At 40.8% G+C, this 22,852-nt stretch overlaps 1 protein-coding gene and 1 long non-coding RNA gene across 2 annotated transcripts; both read left to right on the top strand.

The window, feature by feature from the left end:
- The first annotated feature begins 413 nt into the window (after window positions 1–413).
- On the top strand, window positions 414–2,489 carry LOC131108170 (uncharacterized). The gene is made up of 3 exons (XR_013630447.1): window positions 414–541; window positions 612–681; window positions 2,287–2,489. It is a non-coding gene; the product is annotated as an uncharacterized LOC131108170 (long non-coding RNA).
- Window positions 2,490–8,442: 5,953 nt separating this feature from the next.
- On the top strand, window positions 8,443–20,549 carry rgs17 (regulator of G protein signaling 17). The gene is made up of 6 exons (XM_058058823.2): window positions 8,443–8,605; window positions 12,861–13,217; window positions 16,191–16,321; window positions 19,044–19,118; window positions 19,182–19,413; window positions 19,579–20,549. The coding sequence occupies exons 2-6, from the start codon at window positions 13,215–13,217 to the stop codon at window positions 19,765–19,767; spliced, it is 630 nt and encodes a 209-aa protein (XP_057914806.2). The 5' UTR covers window positions 8,443–8,605; window positions 12,861–13,214; the 3' UTR covers window positions 19,768–20,549.
- Window positions 20,550–22,852: the final 2,303 nt, after the last annotated feature.

Here is a 22,852-nt window from a genome sequence, read left to right on the forward strand (position 1 = left end):
TTTGGACTGGTGGCCAGCCAATCACAGGCCACATATAGACAAACAACCATTCACACTCACATTCATACCTATGGACAATTTGGAGTCGCCAATTAACCTAGCATGTTTTTGGAATGTGGGAGGAAACCGGAGTACCCGGAGAAAACCCACGCATGCACGGGGAGAACATGCACACAGACATGACCGAGGAATTGATTTCGAGTCTCCTAGCTGTGAGGCCTGAGCGCTAACCACTCATGCACCATGCAGCCCACCATGGTTGTTCAGTGTATAGTAAATCTACAGCATTTTTATAGTACTGTCCTATGAGAAGATATAGTGTACAGTAATAAAATGCTTGCCTGATATATGAGGTGTGTGCCGTACTTCACATTCTTAGTATCTCTGTGCTTCCCTCATACTATCCGGTGGGTTCCATTATGAATTTGTCTCTGCGATTTGAAGAGGCTGAGAGACAGCCGCAATGACAGATTTGGACTCTGTCTCGTCGGCGCAGACTCCCGACGGGGCACCAGTCAACATCCTCGCCACGTCAGGAGTAGTTAAGATTGTCCCCTGCTCACCATCCTCATAGCCTCCCTTTGGTATTAATTAATCTTTTTTAATTACAGAGAGGAAATGGTTGAGCTGAGCGAGCAGATGAGAGGACATGCTTCAGTGAACGTTGTCCAATTTGAGGAGGTAATCTTTTTTTTTTTTTTTTTACTTTATATTATGTTGTCATTACATTTAGTTTTCTTTCAAAATGCAAACAAACAAAAAAAATCAGTCTGTTTCCCACTTTATCCAATTCGTCTTCTAACCTGCTCACGAGTGAGTTATTCTGTATTTTCTGGAGTCGCTCTGGAGTATAAAAATAAAAAATGCATAATTAGGTCGAAAAAAACTTAAATAAGTCACATTTTGCGGGTAATTTATTTTCCAAACTACTTGACCAAAACAGACATTACGTCCTCTTGGAAGGAAAGTTCTAACAATAAAAGAATAGACAACAGGCTGAATATGTGTAAGATATGCTAACACAATGCTTATTCAACTACACAAAAAATATAAACATGAACAGAAAAGGTGTCCAATGTTTATGTAACATAAACAGTCTTTTTTATTTATAAGTCGCTCTGGAGTATAAGTCGCAGGAACAGCCAACCTATGAAAAAAAGTGCAACTTATACCGTATTTTCTGGACTATAAGTCGCTCCAGAGTATAAGTTGCACAAGGCCAAAAATGCATAATTAGGTGAAAAAAACATACATAAGTCGCACTGGAGTATAAGTCGCATTTTTTGCGGGTAATTTATTTTATAAACTACTTAACCAAAACAGACATTACGTCCTCTTGGAAGGCAAGTTCTAACAATAAAAGAATAAAGAACAGGCTAAATAGTTGTAAGATATGCTAACACAATGGTTATTCAGCTACACAAAAAATAAACACAAACAGAAAAGGTGTCCAGTGTTTATGTAACATAAAAAAGTATAAGTCGCAGGAACAGCCAACCTATGAAATAAAAGTGCGACTTATAGTCCGGAAAATACGGTAATAAATAAATTTTTAAAAACATAAACAGTTTTTTTTATTTATAAGTCGCTCTGGAGTATAAGTCGCAGGAACAGCCAACCTATGAAAAAAAGTGCGACTTATAGTCCGTAAAATATGGTAATTTAAAGTTTATGTGCACCGAAACTCTTATTTTCAATAACATCAATATAAAAAGTGTCAAGACGTAAACGATGTCAAGATGTAAAAAGATAACTGTACACGGTGAAGTTCATGAAAAAAGTGGCAAAAACAACGTCACGCTCGGCAAATATACAGTATGTCAATGATAATATCAATACATAATTAACATTTTATTCACGTGGAGTAATGTGCCCCCATACCTACATACGTACAGCCTAGCTTCTGGCTTTGCAGTCGGTGTATGTTAGAAGCAAAACAGAAGGCGTTCAAGGCTCTTCCTGTTCCAAAAGGTAAGGATGGTTATTTGAATTTCCAGGACCATGATAGATTTTTCTCATGTTTGGCGCTCATCAACATTCATATTACTGTGACACTTTGAGAACATCATTAAAAAGACATAAAAGCGGAGAAGAACATTTGGTGCTGTTCTTTGTGAAATCTTCTACTCTTGCAACATCCGTTCCGGTCTCAAAGCAAGCGTTGTAGCAAAGCCAAAATACTGATAAAAAACGACCTTGTTACATTTGAGTGATCTGAAGTCATTATGACAGAGAACTGCAGAACAGAGATACAGAATGGATATGTATACGTTTATCTAATTCCAGCAGAGCACCACGGTTGGAAGGAGGTTGACATTTTACTGACGAATGACTCCACATCTCGGGCAATGACAGATGACAACTGTGGAATAACAACGGAATAAATGCTAGCATTTCAAGGCTGGAAAAGTCTAAATGTCAACATTCAGGAGGAACAGGGTGGAAGTTATCTGGCTTCTGCCCCCCTCCCTTCGAAGGACGATGGAAAGATTTGGTGGACTTGCTTTCCGGTGCTGAAGTAAGTAATAAGTAATGTTGTGGACTTACACCGGCGTTTCTCAGGGCGTGATTGGGCTTCAGGCTTGTCGACCATGGTTTGTAATATTCATGATATTTGAGAGAGCTGAGAAAATAATGTTAAATTATTAATCAGCACTGCTGCGACACTGTGCTTGAAATTCATCCTTCGTTTGCCCAAAGACAGTTCCTACAAGTCAATGAGGTCGTATGACTGCCTTGCGTATTGGCACCCAGTAAGAATGTTATATTTCTTCAGGAAACAAATTATTGTAAATGTTTTTATTTTTGGCACAAATATCTTAATAAAAGGTTTAATGTATGTACCTTTTTAATTTTTCCTATATTATTTTCTAAATACAATATCTTAGAGTTATGACTACAAGCAGGGGCGTCACTAGGTTCTGAGGATGGGGGGGGCTTAGCCCTATGGAGATGCATAGGGTATGAATGAATGTAATAGACATTAAAATAATAATAATAATAATAAAAACAAATAACAAACAAGAATCGGGATATAACTTTCCCACTTTTGGACAGATTTAGTAGAGATACTCAATTCTTTTAGGTTGATGAATTATATAATAATCAATATTATATTAATTAATATATTAATTAGCCTACTATTATTACTATCATCATTATTCTTCTTCTGTTTATTTAGTAGTAGGCTAGTATTAGCCTGCTTATTGGCTTGCTTTTTAGACTGCTTTTGCCCTATTATATAATATTTGTCAGAGATTTTTTTTGTAAAAAAAAATCAAATATATAATAAATAAATATAAAATAAATAAATGTAATAAATAAATATATAATAAATAAATATAAAATATCAATTATATATAAATATAAATATATATATATCAAATCTAAATATCAATCAATATTTATGGGGCCTTAAGGATATTTTAGGAGGGGCTTCAGACCGCCTAAAATATATAATAAATAAATATAAAATAAATAAATGTAAAATATAATAAATAATAAATAAATAAATAATATAATAAATATAAAAGATCAATTATATATAAATATAAAAATATATACATCAAATATAAATATCAATATTTAGGGGGCCTTAAGGACATTTTATAGGCCTAATGATGCTACTGACTAGAAGCATATTTACCAGATAAATGAAGCCTTCACACTATGTATTATTTATTAATACATTTGTAGCTTGATTAAATCATAAACAGCAGTTTCCCTTGACCACTCATTAGCATATTATTGAGTCAATTAACTTGTCTAATTTGCATTATGACATCATCAGGCTCAGAAATGGTCGGAAAATTTATCTGCTTTTCATACTCTTCCTTGTCTCCCATACAAACACAGGCATCATCATCATCATCATCATCATCACCGCCTCTGCTACACGCAACATACGTTGTGAATCCATTGGGATGTCGCTTCCTGTGACACAGGAAGCTACAAAAATGTGCTGCTTTGTGGACTGTCAACTTGACATGATACTGCCCGTCACCCACATGTTAGCATTGCACCCCTTTACACTCCAATATTTTTGTTTATTTTGCATTGCACAATACTAACGTGCAGGGACCACTGCAGGAACATACAAGATGGCCGCCTCTTATAGCATATATCAAGCCACCGAGCTAACAGGTTAGCCTGCAATTTATTTGTTCCAAACTTTCCAATGGCGTGACGAAAACGACAAAGTAAGAGACACCAACAACGGACCACTTCCACACCAATGTGAAGAGCCGGAGGAACAGCATACAAGAAAAAAAATTAAGCTGACTAAAACCCAGACCACATGTACTGCAGAAGCTTCTCCAAAGCTGGAATTGGACTCATAGCCACCTGAGAGGACACCAAACATTCCCAAGATGGAAATAAAGGTAAAACCATCATCCTCTGAAGAAGAGGCATAGCCGCTACTACACACACACAACAGCTACTGTCTACATGTCAGGTGCTAAATGCCCCCCTATAAGTTCATTATGACAGCTCACCACCCACTCAACGCTGCCGAGCCCCGCAGTCTATAATGGACTTCAGTAAGACAAACACATTGGAGGTTTAACTTTGAAAGATAACATTGTTGCCGCCAGGGTAATATCAGCTAAAGAGCTATACATTATAAAGTATAATCTTTAAATACTGCACACACTCTGTGAGGTGATAATGTTTAAGAATGTGTCATTATCTGATGTCTTCCTTTTGTTCTTCGAATACATGTTCATGGCCGCTCGCCACATTTCATTGCGGCCTCCTGCTGCATACAGAAATGAGAATGTGAACACGGAGGTTTTATCCATAGCGGCTCCACCGATCACTCCCACACAATGCAATAACAAACTATCTGTAATTGACGAGCTGAGCCGTGTGCATAATTAATAATGCCTCTTTTCACTGCAGGTGATGATTGGATGCCATGTTTGACTTGCAGTATCCATGCAAACGGTACTGTGTAAAAGAATTGGGCCACCGATGGATTTGTTTTAATTGTACTATTATGACCTTTTCTATAATAACTTCTCATATAGCGTTAAAGACTTTTGCCCATTACTTGTCAATACCAGGGTCAATACTACACAAAGTAAACTTGGATGTACTTTAGAGTATTACTGCCCATTGGAAATAAATCGGGTTAACACAGAGGCCTCACAGCTAGGAGACCCATGTTCAATTCCACCCTCGGCCATCTCTGTGTGGAGTTTGCATGTTCTCCCCGTGCATGCGTGGGTTTCATCCAGGTATTCCGGTTTCCTCCCACATTCCAAAAACATGCTAGGTTAATTAGCGACTCCAAATTGTCCATAGGTATGAATGTGAGTGTGAATGGTTGTTTGTCTATATGTGCCCTGTGATTGGCTGGCCACCAGTCCAGGGTGTACCCCGCCTCTCGCCCGAAGACAGCTGGGATAGGCTCCAGCATCCCCACGACCCTCGTGAGGATAAGCAGTAGAAAATGAATGAATGAATGAATGAATGAAAATAAATCGGGTTAACGCAGAGGCCTCACAGCTAGGAGACCGGAGTTCAATTCCACCCTCGGCCATCTCTGTGTGGAGTTTGCATGTTCTCCCCCGTGCATGCGTGGGTTTTCTCCGGGTATTCCGGTTTCCTCCCACATTCCAAAAACATGCTAGGTTAATTAGCGACTCCAAATTGTCCATAGGTATGAATGTGAGTGTGAATGGTTGTTTGTCTATATGTGCCCTGTAATCACAAGGCCCGAAGACAGCTGGGATAGGCTCCAGCAACGTCTGTGACCCTCGTGAGGATAAGCGGTAGAAAATGAATGAAGTCACATGTAGCATTGTGGTCAGTAATGTTACACTAATGATACATTACAGTACCTTACATTACATTACCTGAACAGTGCATTTAGTCAGCCATGGGAAAAAGTTTAGCCTCCCATTTTGTGTGGAAGTGGTAAATTTGTGGCTTTTTACATTGTTTTCATGTCTACGGGGCTCTAAAAATGGTCTCCTTAATATGTTGGAAAACCGCCATGAGGCCCAGCTTCTGCTTCACAATGCCACATGTAAAAATAAGTTTAATATGATACAAATGCTGTACATGAAAAAGCAGTCAAGTGACCCTCCCATGTTAGAACCGTTGTGTATTTTCCTACATTTCTTTCCGGTCAGGTGGAATTAATATGAAAATAGTTCTTGTGCAAAGATGACATCACCTTCTCGTCCTAAATTTGCATGTGAAAGACATAGCCGAAGCGTACAAATTGTTCTCGGTTATTCTGCACCTTTTTGCGTCAGGATGTCAGCTGCAGTCAGACGTTGAACAATGCCGGCGAGCGTGCTTACAAAAGCGGAACAATTACGTTTGTGTTTCATTCAGCCTGACGACGTCAGCTCTAATTAGTTACTATTTGCACAAATTTGCTCATGTAAAAACTGACATTTGTACAGATTCTAATAAGGCAGATTAGAAAGGAAGAAAGAAAATAACCACTGCTGTGTTATTAACGTGAAATTGCGATTGCCCTCTCTGGAGTTGTCACAGCGATTCCTAGATATGCAATCATGTCACATTCATGGCCTCCAATGGGTTAAAAAAAATATGAACGATTAACGCAATGAACTGCGGGACCAAGGCTTAAAAGAGTGTATTTTTCCAAGAACAGAAACCACACACATGCTGTTTGGCAGGTACAGATAGTTTCATGGTGCAACATGCTCGTACATATGCCCTCGTTTCTCACTCAGCCACCATTACGTATGACCGGCGTTCTCCATCTTTCTCTGTTCGCCCATGTTCTCGCTCCCCTCCCTGCTGCCGTCATCATCACTCAAACACAAACGTCAATAGCTGACATGCAAGGGATGTGTTCCCTTGATGGAAAAAGCCAATGATGATGGAAAAAAAGAAAAAATGGTTCACGGGTAGACCACCTGTCTGTGCACAACAACCCCCACTTTAACATCAAACTCATCATCTCATCCTTGCAGAAAAGAGTCCATTAAATGCAGACTTTTTTTTTACACTTTCATTGTTTTATCTGGCTTTAGAGTGCAGGATTCATTGTGACACTATTTGGCAGCTCTTGACCTTTTCACATTCAAACAGCACAGTCCTTTTTGAGTGCATGGAGACAACAAGCGAAGGTACTTTAACTTCCCATTAATGAGGCGACGGTGGGAAAGAACACAATCATGTTCCATCTCGGCTGTTCCCCTGTGACCTTTTCACCAGCTTCTCACACACACACACACACACACACACCTGCAGGAGCGTGACAGATCCTTGTACTTTTAAATAAATACCTGTACAGTGTTTTGCTGCTAGTGGTTGTGTACATGTTGTAAGTGTTGGCTATTAGGTGTATATTTGTTGAGAAAGTGGTTGTTTAAACAAAGTGTTGGTTGTGAAGTCTTTGTTTGTTAGAAAGGTGGTGATTTCTGCACATTAAGGCGGCTGCAAGTGTGTGTGTGTGTGTGTGTGTGTGTGTGTGTGTGTGTGTTGGAGAAAAATCTGTACTTTAGCGTCCCCTTGTGGCTATGCGATAAACAGCCATCAGCATTGATTACATCTGAGAATGCTGGTTTATGGTTTATTAAAGAAACATGTAATAACTTTTGCAGCCACATGCATTTTGTGTTTAAATGCAAATATACATCTTTAGTTTTCGAGTATAAGTATAGTTTTTATAGGTTTGTGAGCAGATTATATTGACTGTGTGACTTTTGAGGCTGAGGACAAATAGAAATGCACTTGGAGTGATGAGCATCAGAATTTTAAGTGAAAAATCACATAAATAAGTGTGTACTTAACTGTGGCCTTTGGACAAATGTAATGGAGAACCCTCAGTGTATATGTGCATGGTTGTGGGTCAGATAGTGTATGTATTTTAGGAACAAAGAGCATTAACAAGCTTTAAAACAAAAAAAGAAGAAACAAAAAGTGTATATTACTGTTAACTGTGTTGAGTCTTGAGATTTGCGGCCTGTACATTTTTTTACAGGCCTTCTTTTCCTATTTAATGTTACAAGAAATCCCACTAATACTGAGGACTATATAGCAACTATAATGGAAAGTTGGCTGTTTATTTTCAGAGATACAAAATGGCTTCACATATTTTGCACATTTGTATAAGTGTTTAGTTCAATGGTGTCCAAAGCCAGGCCCATGACTACTTTATTTATTGGTGTATGGTGACAACAATGATGTTTTTGAAAATAAGGGTATTTCCCTTGTGGTTTGATGGATGTGGAAAAAGTACAGATACACACGTGTGATCTTATTGTGCGTTATATTAATCCATGTTTACATTTAATTGTTCATTTAATAATGAACTGATCCTGAATAAAAGTGATATAATGCACATTAGCGTAGTGCAGAGGTGTAACATCTGGGATGATGAAGCGCTCCAAAGTGATGAATGCGTGTGTGAATGCAGCCACACAGCACCGCGCATGCGTAGTGCATCCAAGGGCTCGGCGGCGTTCGGTAGTGAAGTGGGGCGGATGGACGGAAAAAAAGGCGGCGATGGACGTTCCGCGACGAATTCCTCGTTAACGATGCCTTCCGACGAGCACCGGGACATCGTGGCTTGCGGAGCCGTCACCTTAGGACACTGACAGCCCGTCGCATAGGGGTAAGACGACGTTCATTAGCCGGGCTAGAAATGCGAGCACACCGGTGGGCTAGCTCCGCGGTTGTTAGCATGGCGGCTAGCGAGGGAGCTAGCTAGCTAGCTGCCTGCCATTCTCTTGCCTCCGCCTCCTTATCGGCTCAGTGGGACACCGCTAGCGAAAAGAAAAGTGGGTGGTGTTCCTTCACTAATGCACGTCTCTGCCTCCCGGAATGGCTCTGGTGGGTTAGAGTTGTAGCCGCTGATGGGTAGCTGCATCGGGTAGCCAGCGGGGCTAGCAGTAGTAGTAGTAGTAGTAGTAATAGTAGTAGTAGTAGTTGTGTTTGTTTCTTTCGGCTTTTTCCTGATTACGTAGTCACCACAGTAATAGTAGTAGCAGTAGTAGTTGTTCCCCAGAGAACAGGTTCGATGCCCCCTTCTCTCAAGACCCGCACAGGCCTTGGGGCAGACGCAACAACACCTTTTCACACTAACACATTTTACTGCAAAGAACCTTCTTTAAAAACAAATCCTGGTCATCCTGGTCTCTTCTCATGAAGGTTCTCAAGGTTCTGGTTCTTGTCTTACTTCCTGGTAACACTTTAACCATACAGCTACCAAAGTTTTCTGCCATGTAGTACTTTGCTGGATGTGTCTTGTTGGTTAAGTGTTTTGTAAGACAGCAAAATAATGACCAGGTGATCAAAAAGCTTCTAAAATATACTTTTAAAGAGCGTCTCACTCAGGAGAGAGCTGAGCACTTTGAACAGATTTTTGGTATGTGGTGTGATTCTGCAAAAAAAAAAAGTGATTTTCTTGTTTGAAATTGTGATTGCAATTCGGCGAAGAGGTGTTGTGACATATCGAAGTTGCATAACTGGCCACAAGACATGTCTGGACAGGTAAGACTGAGCTTCTTGGTTTGCGGGGGTGAGGGTAGGTTTCATTTGATGCATCAGTGGACTTACTTGCGTACGCCTTATTAAATTCACTTTTTTATTTAAAAAAATGTAGATATAGAGACTGAAAAGAGTGCATCAAAGTCAAGTCAAAGTCATGGTTTAAGTGTCGATGAAATGTGTGTGTGTGAATGCATTAAAATGTCCCCTCAATACGTAATCTCTTAAACGCGACAAGCCTCCATTACTTTCACTTCCTGGTTGATGTGCTGCATGCATTTCAATGGGAAAGTTGCAGGCCGAGTTCTTATAAAATGCACTTATGTCATCTTGTGGCCGTTTTTGCGGCTTACAACAACCGCACCAAATGTGCTCTTTTCTATTGTGGAGTTGCGTTATCATCTATTTCTGACTCTAGTGCAGGGGTCTCAAACTCAATTTACTTGGGGGCCACTGGAGCTCGGGTCTGGGTGAGACTGGGCTGCATCAGGTTTTCAAAAAAAAACAAAAAAAACGCATTTATTAAAAACAAAAAAATGTAAAAAAAACTTTGCTTTGGTTCCAATTTTTTACAATCAAAGCTCTGATAAAACATTCCACTGTTCTCAAATATCTTACTTTTTAGTTTTCTACACAAAATAAGATGAAAAATAAATAAAAATCAAGAATAAAGAAAATCAATCAATCGGTAATAAATAAATAAATATAATAATAATAATTAAATGGCAAATAATAAAAACTTAAGAAACCACATATAGTTGGTGGGTAGACAAATAATTTTTTTTCAGATTAAAATGAACAAAGCATTATTAGAGCCCTGTAGACATGACAAAACACGACTATAGTCACATTTATACTCTTTTTATTTACAACATATTGCGCAACTGCAGGGTCTTGAGACACATGCTAACTCTCAAACTAGAGAGCTAGCGACCTAAACGGTAGCCTTCAAGTTATTTCCTTTAAACTTAAATAGCCAAATATTTACCACTTCCACACGGATAGGGAGGATAACTATTAACAGTTATTTAACCTTTAACATGAACATTAATCAAACGTAATAATTTTTTCTGGGTACATGATACCATACAGCATCCATATCAAACTTGCGCTTAAACTTTCATATCAAGGCGGGGCCTCAATTTTGTCTCTTTTGTTGCAAAATAATAAATATTAGAAACACTTCTCAGTTGGAAGCAATGCATGCATATTGTTAAGCGAGTACTGGTAGCAGTATAGTAAAGCTTCTTTGTGCTTGACTTTTTTTTCTATTGTGAACTTTTCGACACCGCGATAAAAGTGGGGCTTATCTTTTCATGCAGCTGTGCAAAATCTGTCTTCATGGACTGTTTTACTACACAAGGAGGAACTTGTATTCATACAAACCGGTTTAATCTGGCACAGGGTAGCTATTTGAAGTTCAAGGCTTGTTTCCTACTTGGGGAAATGATGCTGTTGTTGTATAGTCGGGCAGCATTGAGCCAGCAAGTTGTGTCATATGATGGCAGGCCCCATCTGAGAAAATGAGCTGCTGGCCAAAGAAAGATGACTAGTGTATAAAGTCATAAAAGTCAACACAAGGATGTATAAAGGGTTGAAAATGCAGTGGAACCTCATATGTTTGAACACAATTCCAAATAATGGGTTTCAGGGCCAAGCTGTTGCCATCTTAAAACCTTGGATTGTCCTAGTCCCTCCCCCCAAAAATGTTTTAAAAAATGTTTCTCGAATTTTAAATAAGTATCATATGTCCTACAGTAGTAAAACAATGAGCACATTCCGATTCTGCACTTATCCGACATAATAGATGCCATGTATCACAGGCAAGACACAAACGTTAGCAACACTAGCATAGCTTCGTGAGCTGCAGTACTATCATGACACACTTTGACAACAAAATTATGAAATTTATCATCTGTAGCTGAATGAATCCTTTATTTTAAGATGTGTAGCAAAGCCTTCGTTCGTTACAAAGCTGTCCTTACTTTTTAAAACATACCTGACTTTGAAGATGAGCATGCAAAGTCTGCATTCCAGGCGAGTATTTTGTTTCTTTCTCGAAGATACTAGTGAGAAAAACTATTTCCCTGACAAAAACATTGGCGCCAGCATGGGAGCCCGTTTCACGCTTCAATTCTTGCTCTAGTTTTCTTTGGGGAGAAAATGCAAAAAAAAAAAAAAAGGCCACCTTGACTTGACGAGCTTGGCTTACTTTTATGATGTTGCTAAAAACTTTTGACTTATTTCTTTTACTGATTTGGACAATCAGATGGATCCTGGTATTAGAATCTTGCAGCAAGCTCAGTATACCTGAACCTGAAAGTACCATCAGTGGTCAGATGGTGACTTGAAATGGTTGTGTTCACACTTGTAATTAGGTTCTCCCATTCACATCAACACAGTTAATGATATATTTGGTTCTGGTTCATAATGGTTCACATTATAAATAAAATATATAAACATTTCCTATTGTTGTAAGCCTATTTATAACCTTTTTGTTACCGATTTTTAGTAGTCAAGGACACCAATAACCAATATTTGGAGCTGATTTTAATTGAAAATGTTGGAATTTATTCCAAAAATTTGGAATAATACATTCTCCAACATTTATTGAAATTGTTTTGCTTGTTCCATACTTGGTTGTATTGTGTCATTCCGTTTCATGCAGTTGTGCAAAGTGTGCAGACATGTGTGAAATACTGTATACTCATTAAAATTATCAATTAAACCACATTAAAAAATATTATATCGGACATAACGAGATCATCAAGTTTAAATGAATTTGTTTTGAATAAAGGCCTTGACTCACTCATGCTAGCAAAACTGGCTTAGCGGTGGTAAGTCTCCACTCTTTCCAGGACTTGAGTTTATTTCCCAGTTGTTGTTGGGGTTCGTAGACAAAGAATAAGGGGAGTGTAAAGGGGACTACAGAGGTGTTATTTCATGTCTACGGGACTGGTAAAAAATTATCGAGAGCTGTGGCTTGTTTAACCAATCAGATGGCACCGTGGGTGGTGCAATGCTGGAGACAGAAGGGAGGGAGAGAGAGCAAGAGAGAGAGGTGCAGTTGTGTCTGAGACAATAACACAGTTTTTAAAGTGATATATATTTTATTTTAATAAAAGCCGATACAGATACATATTGGCCCCACTACTATGTATCTATTATGCCTATTATTTAGAAGTGTGTTTTTTCTCCCACGTATATGACCGGCTATGCCGTGATCACTAGTTTTTTTTTTTTCAAATTCCCGCTATGCAATTTTGTTTATGTATGTAAAGCATTGTTTTATTAAATTTCTATTCAACATGGAACCAACAATTATAAAATAGATTTTTTGAGACCGACATGTTTACATCTCCTCCCTGTCGTTCCTTCAGATGCTGTGCTTTCAAGTCCACAAACGACCCATTCGCTGAGATCCGACGAAAACCTGGGCAGCGAGGGCACCGGCGAGCACAACAAAAGGATCAAGTGTAACAAGGGAGGAAGAAGTGTTCGTTACGTTTGGCCTCAGCTCTGTGGTGTCTGTCTCTGCACCAGTCGGTCAGGGATGGTGAGACCAGTAACCTCTCTTCCCGACCTCCTCGCCTTTCCCCGAGTCTCCCGCCAGCCCAACAGCCAGTCCGTTAGCAAATCTGATGCTCCTCCGAGCGGCCTGCGATCATCCAGCAAGCCGATTACCTCATGCCATGACCGGTCTATCTGACCTGCTTTCAGGAACTCACTAATTCATGGTAAGTTGCACTGTGAAATGATGTTTCTTTGGCTTTTTCTATGCCGGTGTCCCGAATCCGTTTTTACTTTTACACCTGATTATTCATGTTTTGGCATTGTGATTGATTATGCTTTGGATTGTATACAGTTTCTCAGCAAAGAAATATCCGGTATGTCTTGAAGCTCCTAGTGCACCGTGACTCTGCTCGGTAACGTAAAATGGTCCGACACACGCAGGTTGTGTTGCAGTGCTTCCCGAACGCTTTCACCTCTCAGTAATAGCACTTAAAGTACTGTGGATATTTCACTTATACAGCATGCGCTAATGCAGCAACATCTTTTTACACACTGGTGGCAAAGCAACTGAGTGAAACGGCAGCATTTAAAGGTATAGAAGTATTGTGGAATTTTGAACGCAATACTTTTCAAGACACCCATCGACTGATTTTTTGGGGATTTCAGGAGTTGGACAGGAGGACAGAAATATTAGCATCACAGGCATAACGTGTATGGGAGCTAAAGTGCTAATATTACTCACATTTAAGAGCAACATCATGCTTGGTTTGACTATTGGCTGAAGGTCAAGCTTACAGCTCCCACCTCTGATGGTCGTTATCAGAACCCAAGGATTTATGTGAAGATGCGTGGTGAAGTTTGTTTTTTTACAAACCCTCATGGTGGTTGTCTACACGGGGAGGGATGGAGGTCTTCAAGCCAAAGAAAAAGCAAAACATGATGTTAATCCCTTGATGTTTACTGAGTTCTTGCATGGTTCAAATTCAGTTTTTTTTTTTTGCCACTCGAGGTCGAATTCCAAATTACAGATTTGAAATTGGGGAGGGGGTGCTGGAGCCTGCACCAGCTGTCTTTGGGCAAGAGGCGGGGTACACCCTGGACTGGTCGCCAGCCAATCACAGGGCACATATAGACAAACAACCATTCACACTCACATTCATACCTATGGACAATTTGGAATTGCCAATTAACCTAGCATGTTTTTGGAATGTGGGAGGAAACTGGAGTAAACCCACGCTGGCCGAGGGTGGAATTGAACCCTGGTCTCCTAGCTGTGAAGTCTGCGCGCTAACCACTCGACCACCGTGCCACCCATTACAGATTTCAAAATATGGGAAATTGTACTACACTGATTGGTAGGGGTGTCACAAGATCTCACGAATTTAAGATGTGAAAAACTGTCTAGTGGGCTCTAAGTCTAGAACGATAATAGATTAACTAATTAATTAATTAATTAAATCACACAATACCGGAAATCAATTTGGCCAGCCTCAATATATTGGCATGTGCATGCATGTTTCCTTGTCTACCCCCCTCCAAACAGTGCAGTGGTTTCAGCCCATAAACGGCATAAACACAGTCTTGGGTAGAGACGGGGCGGGTGACATACACACCAGTGTAGAGGTGTGGCTTCTTGAGAAGCAATGCAAAGTAATGTTGTAGAAATTAAATTGGTACATTGCAATATACATCGTCATGTATTTTGTTTCATATTTTTTAGTTTTACTTTTCTTCAAAGAAATGTTAAAATCTCACCTGGTTTTGTCGTAAAGAGTCATACTGAATGTCACTGTTGTTTGTTTATATGTGGTCTGTGCCCGCCTCTCCCCCAAAGACAGCTGGGATAGGCTCCAGCATACCCGTGGCCCTAATTGAGGATAAGCGACATAGAAAATAGATGGATGATGACTGTGATCATTTCATGTTACTTTTCCTCCTCCTCCCGTGTGTTTGTATTTCCGCTCCGTACGCTATTTGCATATGCTGTCAATGTGTTCTTCTTATCCTCCAGCTTGACAACAAAGCTGCAGCTCGCTGTCATTTACATGCAGTGGCACCGTTTTATGTTTTTTTGTTGCACTTCCCAATGGCCAGGCAAGGTCGTTTGCATATCAGACAGCTTGTCGCCTTAGTTTTCCTATCTAGGGCTGAAAATCCTACAGTACGTCTATGCAGACCAGGTGGAGCAGGACACAGGAGAAGGTGCTTAGCAGGGGATAGTTTGAGGTTCCAAGGTTAATGAAGTCTTTTATTTGTGCAGGTAAGCGCTGTGTTTTATCGATTTTCCCAAATTTTGCAAGAATGCAATTTAATGCTAGCATCAATACCGCCTCCTCTACCGGCCTATCAGAAGCGGTTTGTGTCAAGAGTGGTGATGTAACCGCCTCACACTGGAGACTGATGAGAGTGCAGTTTGCTCCGCTGTGCAAGGAGGCTTCCCCCATTTCTGTTTAACTTGGATGCCAAAGAAAGTACATTAGAAATGTTATTGTCTGAGGCCTTGTTTTAAACCACTTCTTTTATTTTAATTTCATGATCCTGCAGCGCTGTAATCTGGCCCGTAAAGACAGGCTGCAGTGTGGCATTTAAATATCTCGTACCTGATGACCCAAGGTTTGGAGAATGTGGAGTGTCAGGGGGGAACCCTAATATCTTTATGGAGGGAACGTCAAGTTATTTGCTTCAGATTGCTTTGTCTTCATGAAGTTCCTTTAAAGTCATCCAAAATTCTTAACATTTGATAAAGTGATAATAAAGTATCTTGGATTTTTAAGATAATGCACAGCCCCTGTGTTCGTTTTTTTCGAGACCCAATTAATCTAAGACAGTGCTTCTTAATTAGTAGTGGCGGGGTAGGTGGGGCTCACTGAACTGTTGCGGGTGGCGTGACTTTCGATATGAGTGCAGACCAGCCAACATGTATGAATTTGTCACTGCTCTACATTTTGTTGCATTTTGCTGGTTTCAGTTTGGTGTTCAGTCTGTACAGTACAGATAAATAAATAAATACATAGATATCAGTTTCTCAATTGTATTTCAAATCAAGTGGCACATGAACATTTGTGTCCCCCAGTGGGGGCATGACAGAAAATAATTGGGCAACACTGATCTAAGGCGTATCAGTTTACCATTGTTCCCCACGCTGCTCTATCGATGCACATTTCCGTATTGAAATGTGTTCTCTATGCGTCCAAAAGCCCAGGAGTGTGAGTGGAGTGGAGATGAGAAAAAGGCAGGCGGCGCACATCGAGGTCCCACCCGAGGTCCCCGGACAGCCCCGACCCAACACCTGCTGCCTCTGCTGGTGCGGCTGCTGCAAATGTCTCTGGTAGGTCCGTTGTTCTTCTCATCGTCCGTGTTCGTGTGTACATGTTGTGGACAAGTACACATACTATCCTGAGTATGGTACTGTTGTATAGTATGGTATAGTACTATCCTACTATCGCTGTGGAGGCCAAATGCCATAGTTCTTTTTTTCTTTTTTGCAATACATGCAAATGTTATTTCATATTTTTAATTGACCATAAAAACATCTCCATATTGCGTTGCCTCTGAGCAAGGCAGCGACATCATTAAAGTGGCTTGTGGATCCCTCACTTTAACTGCACTACTGGCCAAGAAGAAGCAATGAATGAAGCGTTGTTGTGGACCAGTGAATGGTGAATGTGCCGCCTCTTGTCGCAGCACTCCATCTGAAGAGGTGGCAGCTTGTCGAGCCTGGAAGGAGTCTCTCACCAGCCTCGTGTGTTTCTTTTTGGGTGGGACTAGGCCTGTCATGATAACAAATCGTGCTGGGCAATAATTGTCCCACGATATTAATGTCAACATTATTCTGAGACCATTTTTTCAGGAATGTAATGATGTGCTATATATATCTCTATATTGACAGTTACTATGGTACCCATTATATCATTGGATGCTCATATCACCTTGTACTCCGGTACGAGGTACATTATTTAAAAAAACAAACAAACAAACAAACAAAGTCTTAAACTGTATTATGGAAAGCAGGAAGTGAACAGATGTAACAGTTACAGATTGTAAAAGTACCAGATGGAGGAGTAGGATTTAATAAGCTTTGCTTCTTCCTACTCCTTTTTGACATGTGGAACTGTGAACTGATTATGTGATGCATTCAATTGTAATCTGATGCATGTTCAAATGAAATAAAACCATTACCATATTATATGGCATAGTACACTGTATCATAAGCATCTATAATTTCTTAATAGTATATAACATTATAATTGGAATGTCAAAAGTTTTTAAATTGTCAAACTTGTAATCTGCTTGGTAGAGAAAGAGGAGTCAATATATCAAGGCCGGCAAAATTGTCATATTTGTTTTGATTTTATTATCATGACAGGTCTAGATGGGACAGTCTTACTGACTTAAACAACTTTCAATGAGTTCCATGAGAATCTATTTTTTTTTACATGTCAAACTTCCCCATCCCTCATCCCCCCCTCACCCCTTCCTCACCGGTTATCATACAGTACCCTTCTATTTCCATCCTCTCATCACATGCAAAACAGCTGTGAAGAACAGCCTGTTTATTTAGCTGTACTGTGAGGGCGCCCGGGGGCTGCGGCCCGCTTACCCTATTACCGCGGCACAATGGAGACTTTGACAAGGGGAAGCAAAGATCCTCCACGGTGGGACAAAAATAGACAGCGAAATGTCTCTTGCATTGTGGACTGGGCCGAGTGTGACGGAGCCGTGGCAGATGGAGAGGCTAGCATGTGTGTTTAGCGTGTTAACAGGAAGCCTCACACTGAAGCTTCATTGTTCAGACGATGTGTGCCAGTGTTTACTGTAGATTGTTGTGCTCACTTGAGGCTTGCACGCATGTTTCCCGGCTTGATTAATAGCAGTAAGAGACAATCTGACAAACTTCTGCTCCCGTTATTTTCTCACCCCTACTGTCATTGGCCTTAATTATGTATGACTCTTAACAAGATAGCACAGTCTGGTTTGCCACGTAGATTTGACGCTGCCTGTTCGGCCTCCCTCATCCACGTCATACGCAAGCTAAGTAACAAGATGAACTGCCGTAGCTGCACACTTGCTTAAGGAGTCGATATAACACAAAAAAACAATTAAAAAGTATGAAAAAAGCACTATTAAATATGAAAAACAGAGCTGCACTCGGGTGGCGCCATCTTGAAACATGAGACCTCCGCATCAGATCCAGTCTATATCGATATGCTTTTGATATTGATATTTAAAAAATGTCGATGTATCGCCTACCCCTAGTATTACCCAATATAGTAATCAGATATAATCAGAGAAAGAAGACATTCATTCATTCATTTTCTACCGCTTTTTCCTCACAAGGGTTGCGGGCGAGAGGCGGGGTACACCCTGGACTGGTCGCCAGCCAATCACAGGGCACATAGAGACAAACAACCATTCACACTCACATTCATACCTATGGAATGAGTTGGAATGTGGGAGGAAACCGGAGTACCTGGAGAAAACCCACACATGCAAACTGGAATTGAACCCTGGTCTCCTAGATGTGAGGTCTGCGCGCTAACCACTGGCCCACCGTGCCGCCAGAAAGAACACATATTAAACATAAATAAGATAACGCAGACTCACATGTTAGCAGGTCTTTGTTTTTTTCTGGACAGCGTACTTCCTGTGGTGGCTATAGTCTCATCACAGTATTTTAATGGCGGCTTTAAATGGCTTTACACTCATATTACCATATACTGTATAGTCGACATGATCAGAGTATATAAGCCATTTAAGACGGAAATAAAACTTTTTGTGTGTGTCACAGTAAATGTATTGCCTAGTGGACCTTAGTGGTGGACGTACCGATGTGTAGAAGACAGGAAGTGACATCTGAGGTTCAGAGTTGAGTTTTAGCTTGTCTTGGGTTATGGCCCCAACAGCTTAATTTGGCTGTTGTTGAGTGTAGTTAGAGGTTTGTGTTGTGTAGGACTGCAAGTAATGATTTTTCAATCAACCGATGAATCGGATCAAAACAACATTTTCAATGGCACTTTTTTTGGATGTTATGTTTCCGCTCTCTAATCCAGGAATGAAGACAGGATGGAGAGAAGTGAACGGCAGACGTGCACCAAGTTGGACAGTATTGAAGCTGCAGAAGAACAGTAAGTCTTCAACCTGTGGTTTGGTCCGCTTTGCTTGTCTCTAAAGCATCGCCGTGTCCCCAGGAACCCCAACCTGGACGAGGTGCTGTCGTGGGCACGGAGCTTCGAGATGATGCTGCGCTCGCTCGAAGGCCGGGAGATTTTCCGGGAGTTCCTGAGATCGGAGTACAGCGAGGACAACCTCCTCTTCTGGTTGGCCTGCGAAGAGCTGAAGAAAGAGACCGACCCCTCAGCTGTGGAAGAAAAGGCCAGGATCATATATGAAGATTACGTATCCATACTGTCCCCTAAAGAGGTTTGGGCTGCAACTTTGTGTTTTTTTTAACCTGTCCTGTCCTTCCCAAGTAGTCTTGTTGGTCTAAATGTGCTCTGCAAAGGGAAAAGTTGCTAGCAAAAGAGGTTCCTATTTAAAAAAACCTATTTATCTTGCGTCCTTGAAGCCATCTTATGTCTCCCCCAGGTGAGTCTGGACTCACGGGTGCGAGAAGGCATCAACCAGAGCCTGGCCGAGCCCAGCAGCCTGATGTACGAGGAGGCGCAGCTCCAAATCTACACACTGATGCATCGAGACTCCTTCCCCCGTTTCCTCAACTCCTCCGTTTACAGAGACCTCCTCGCCAGCAGGAGGCGCGCCTGCCTCGATACCTAAAGACTTTCTCCCCAACCGTCCACATTGGCTCTCCCTCGTCGCCGCTCGAGGCAACAAGACTACTACGTCAAATACTACTATGGTGCCAGAAAGTCCGGTTTCGGGGGAAACAAAACAAATTTCTCCCTCTTTCTTGATTGAAAAGATCCGAGATAGCTGGTTTTGTTTTTACTTATAGTTTTTTAAGCGGTTTCTATCCGGCGGTCCACCTTGGCTGGTTGGTCCGTACATAACCGAGCCACAACTGCTGGCTGGTGAGTTTTCGCCAGCAATTTTGTGCCAGAGGGAGTAGTCGTGATGGTCACTGTGGACTCCTCAGGACCAGGAAAAGAGAGAGACGGACAGACAGACAGAATGGACATGCCAACTATTCCTGTACTGTAATAATTAGACCTCACTTTAATTCATCTTTTTAATTTTCATATCATTCTAGTCCACACTCGAGCAGCACCACCTCATATGGAACTCTCACTCTCTCTGGAGTAGCTTGACAAAGTAAGCCCACGACTGCAAGTGTTTTTTGGGGGAAATAAGGCTTTTCATCTGACTCTGTCCTGCAGTGAAGGGAAAACAATTTAAAGCTTAGTTGTTTGAAGGAAGAGGAAGCAGCGGACGCGTCCACTCATCTCACCATCCATCCATGCATCCATCCGTCCATCCAAGCACTTTCCTTCTTTAAGTGGGAGAAGTAAGGGCTAGAATTGTGGTTGGGCAGCTACGTGTACTATTATTATTAACTCATGAACTGTACCCCAAGAAGAAACACAAAGCCTTCACCTGTTTTGGGGAAGAAAAAAAAAGGCAGCACAAGCGGCGTTGCTGGATTTTTCGTTTTTCCGGGAAAAACAACCACAAGTAGTCCCAACGATCCCCTTCTTCTTCTTCTTCTTCTTCCCACTCCTGACACGCAAGCCAGCCTGACAAGCACAGGTGAGGGGAAACACACTTTTTTAAGTTGGTTCAAGGTGCCCTGGCCTTTGTCTGTAAGGCTTTATTGTTGTATGATTATATTTACCAATCTATGATTAGCTGCTGTAAGGTGATAGCTAAAGCGGGTGCCAAACACGATGTCAACGACGCTTGGATGAGGAGTCACGGGGGGTCGTCCAGCCAGCACATTTTAGTTAGCGACTTTTCGTTTCAACGACAATGCTAACAAAAGACATGTTTGAGTTGGCCGTGCGACACGCTCGCTTCCCTTTTTTTTTGGGTGGAAGTTTCTGTGTGTGGCTAGCATCTGTGCTAACCCTGCGTCGCACTGCCAGCCCCCCTTGCTCACTCACTCACACACACACACACACACACACACACACACAACACTGGTTTACTTTTCTACACGTGACTTTGACCGCATGCAACGATAACGTGTCTGTAGACGCTTTACAGAAACATTTTTTAAACGGCAGGGCGGCGTGTTGCCAAATGTCCCGCTAAGATGTTTTGATGACGTGAACATTTAGACCTGTGGATACGCAGTAGAAACGTGCATGACTGAAGTATCGACGATATTTTTGTTGAATTAACCTGACTTGATGTTGGCTACGGAGGCCCTCTTTTTTTCTGGAACAAAGGTGGGAAGTGCGCCTGTGGCAAGACGGGGGTGCGACTTTTAACACCCCCGATACTCATTGTCACCTGCCCTGTGTTGAAAGCGATTGTCACATTTTATACGTCGCAGGCGCATCTAATTATTCGACTGCATGGTGTCGCTATATGAAAGCGTAACATCCGCGAATAAATGCCAAAATGTATTTTTTTGTTCCGGCTCTGCTGCTGCTGTTAACTAAAACGTACGATAGGATGCCATCTTTTACTTAAACTACCTGATGTTAATGTAAAAACTTCGGTAGTTTCTTTTATTTAAAGAGCAGGCTAGCAAACGTGCCATTAGATGTGCAAATGTTGTAAAATTAGGGATGGGCACTAAATTTCAGATTTTAATGGAATTGCAGAATCTTGTGCTTGAATGTTCCGAACTAGATAACCTTTCATAAGCTGAATTATTGCTGTGTTTCTCTAGACCCCAAAGTAATTTAGGCTGAATCAACAGCGCCTCTGCTGGCTGATGGTAGTACTGCACTCCAAAAGTGCCACCCTAACAAGCGATTAATTTTTTTTTTTTTTTGCCCATCCCTTCTCAAAGTATATGACTGTATGAACTCCATTCACATGCTAAAATGAGTGCACACACTTGAGGTTAATGTATCAATCAATGGAGTCAATAGAAACATTGTTTTCTAAGAAAAGCTTTTTATTCCGAGTAAAAAAAAAAAGAAAAGAAAGGCCTCCTCATGGCTAACTAGAACATATTTAACCTTTGGCAATACAGTAAAAAAAAACATGCAGACGGCCCACATTCACCACAGATAGCGCTTAGCTGTGCATGCATGTGCCCACTTGGTGGTGGTGATAATGATGAAATTATTATGAATAAGAACCGATTTCCTCCATTTTTAGATCACCGGGTTTTCCATCCGAGTGTAACGATAACAAACGAGAATGTTTTAATTCACCACGAAGCAGAAATACAATGGTGCAATTCAACCAAGTTTACATTTCTAATAAACGACGTGCCGTGTTTGTTTGTTTATTTGTTTGTTTGTTAGTACGGCGCTCATTGTAAGCATTTGGGAGGAGACCAGCCGGTAAGGTTGTAAGAGTGTCTGGCGTAATTTATTGTGTATAACCGCAGCAGTGACCATGTGACGTCATCGCTCGGCTTCTTCGAGTTTTTCAAACGTGGCTGTGATTTTTGTATATATATATATATATTTTTTTTTTTTTTATTAGCGAAAAACAGCTGACGGGATGGAGGAGGCCTTACCGATACATTTCTTCTTATTTTATGTTCCTTTTTTATGTAGACAATAATAAGTAGGCTTTTCACTACCTCTCATGTTGGTTAATTTATGTCACATCTAGTTTTGTTTTGTTTTTTTTAGATCTACTTGAAGCCTAACACTGTAAAAAAAAAAAAAAAAACTACAAAATGTGCACAGAGAAAATGTATATGACCACAGGTGGGGGGGTGTATTTAAAAGAGAGCTTAGCCTAAATATCATATTTAATTTTTTTTTGTTTATTT

Source organism: Doryrhamphus excisus, linkage group LG20 (assembly GCF_037039965.1).
Source record: "Doryrhamphus excisus strain RoL-2023G ecotype Guam linkage group LG20, RoL_Dexc_Guam_v1.1, whole genome shotgun sequence".
Taxonomy (NCBI): Eukaryota; Metazoa; Chordata; class Actinopteri; order Syngnathiformes; family Syngnathidae; genus Doryrhamphus; species Doryrhamphus excisus.

Bases quoted from the DNA above. Each gene is read 5' to 3' on its own strand.
- rgs17 (XM_058058823.2), top strand. The intron at 16,322-19,043 runs GTAGGTCCGTTG...TCTCTAATCCAG, and splicing joins GGCTGCTGCAAATGTCTCTG to GAATGAAGACAGGATGGAGA. The intron at 19,119-19,181 runs GTAAGTCTTCAA...CCGTGTCCCCAG, and splicing joins ATTGAAGCTGCAGAAGAACA to GAACCCCAACCTGGACGAGG.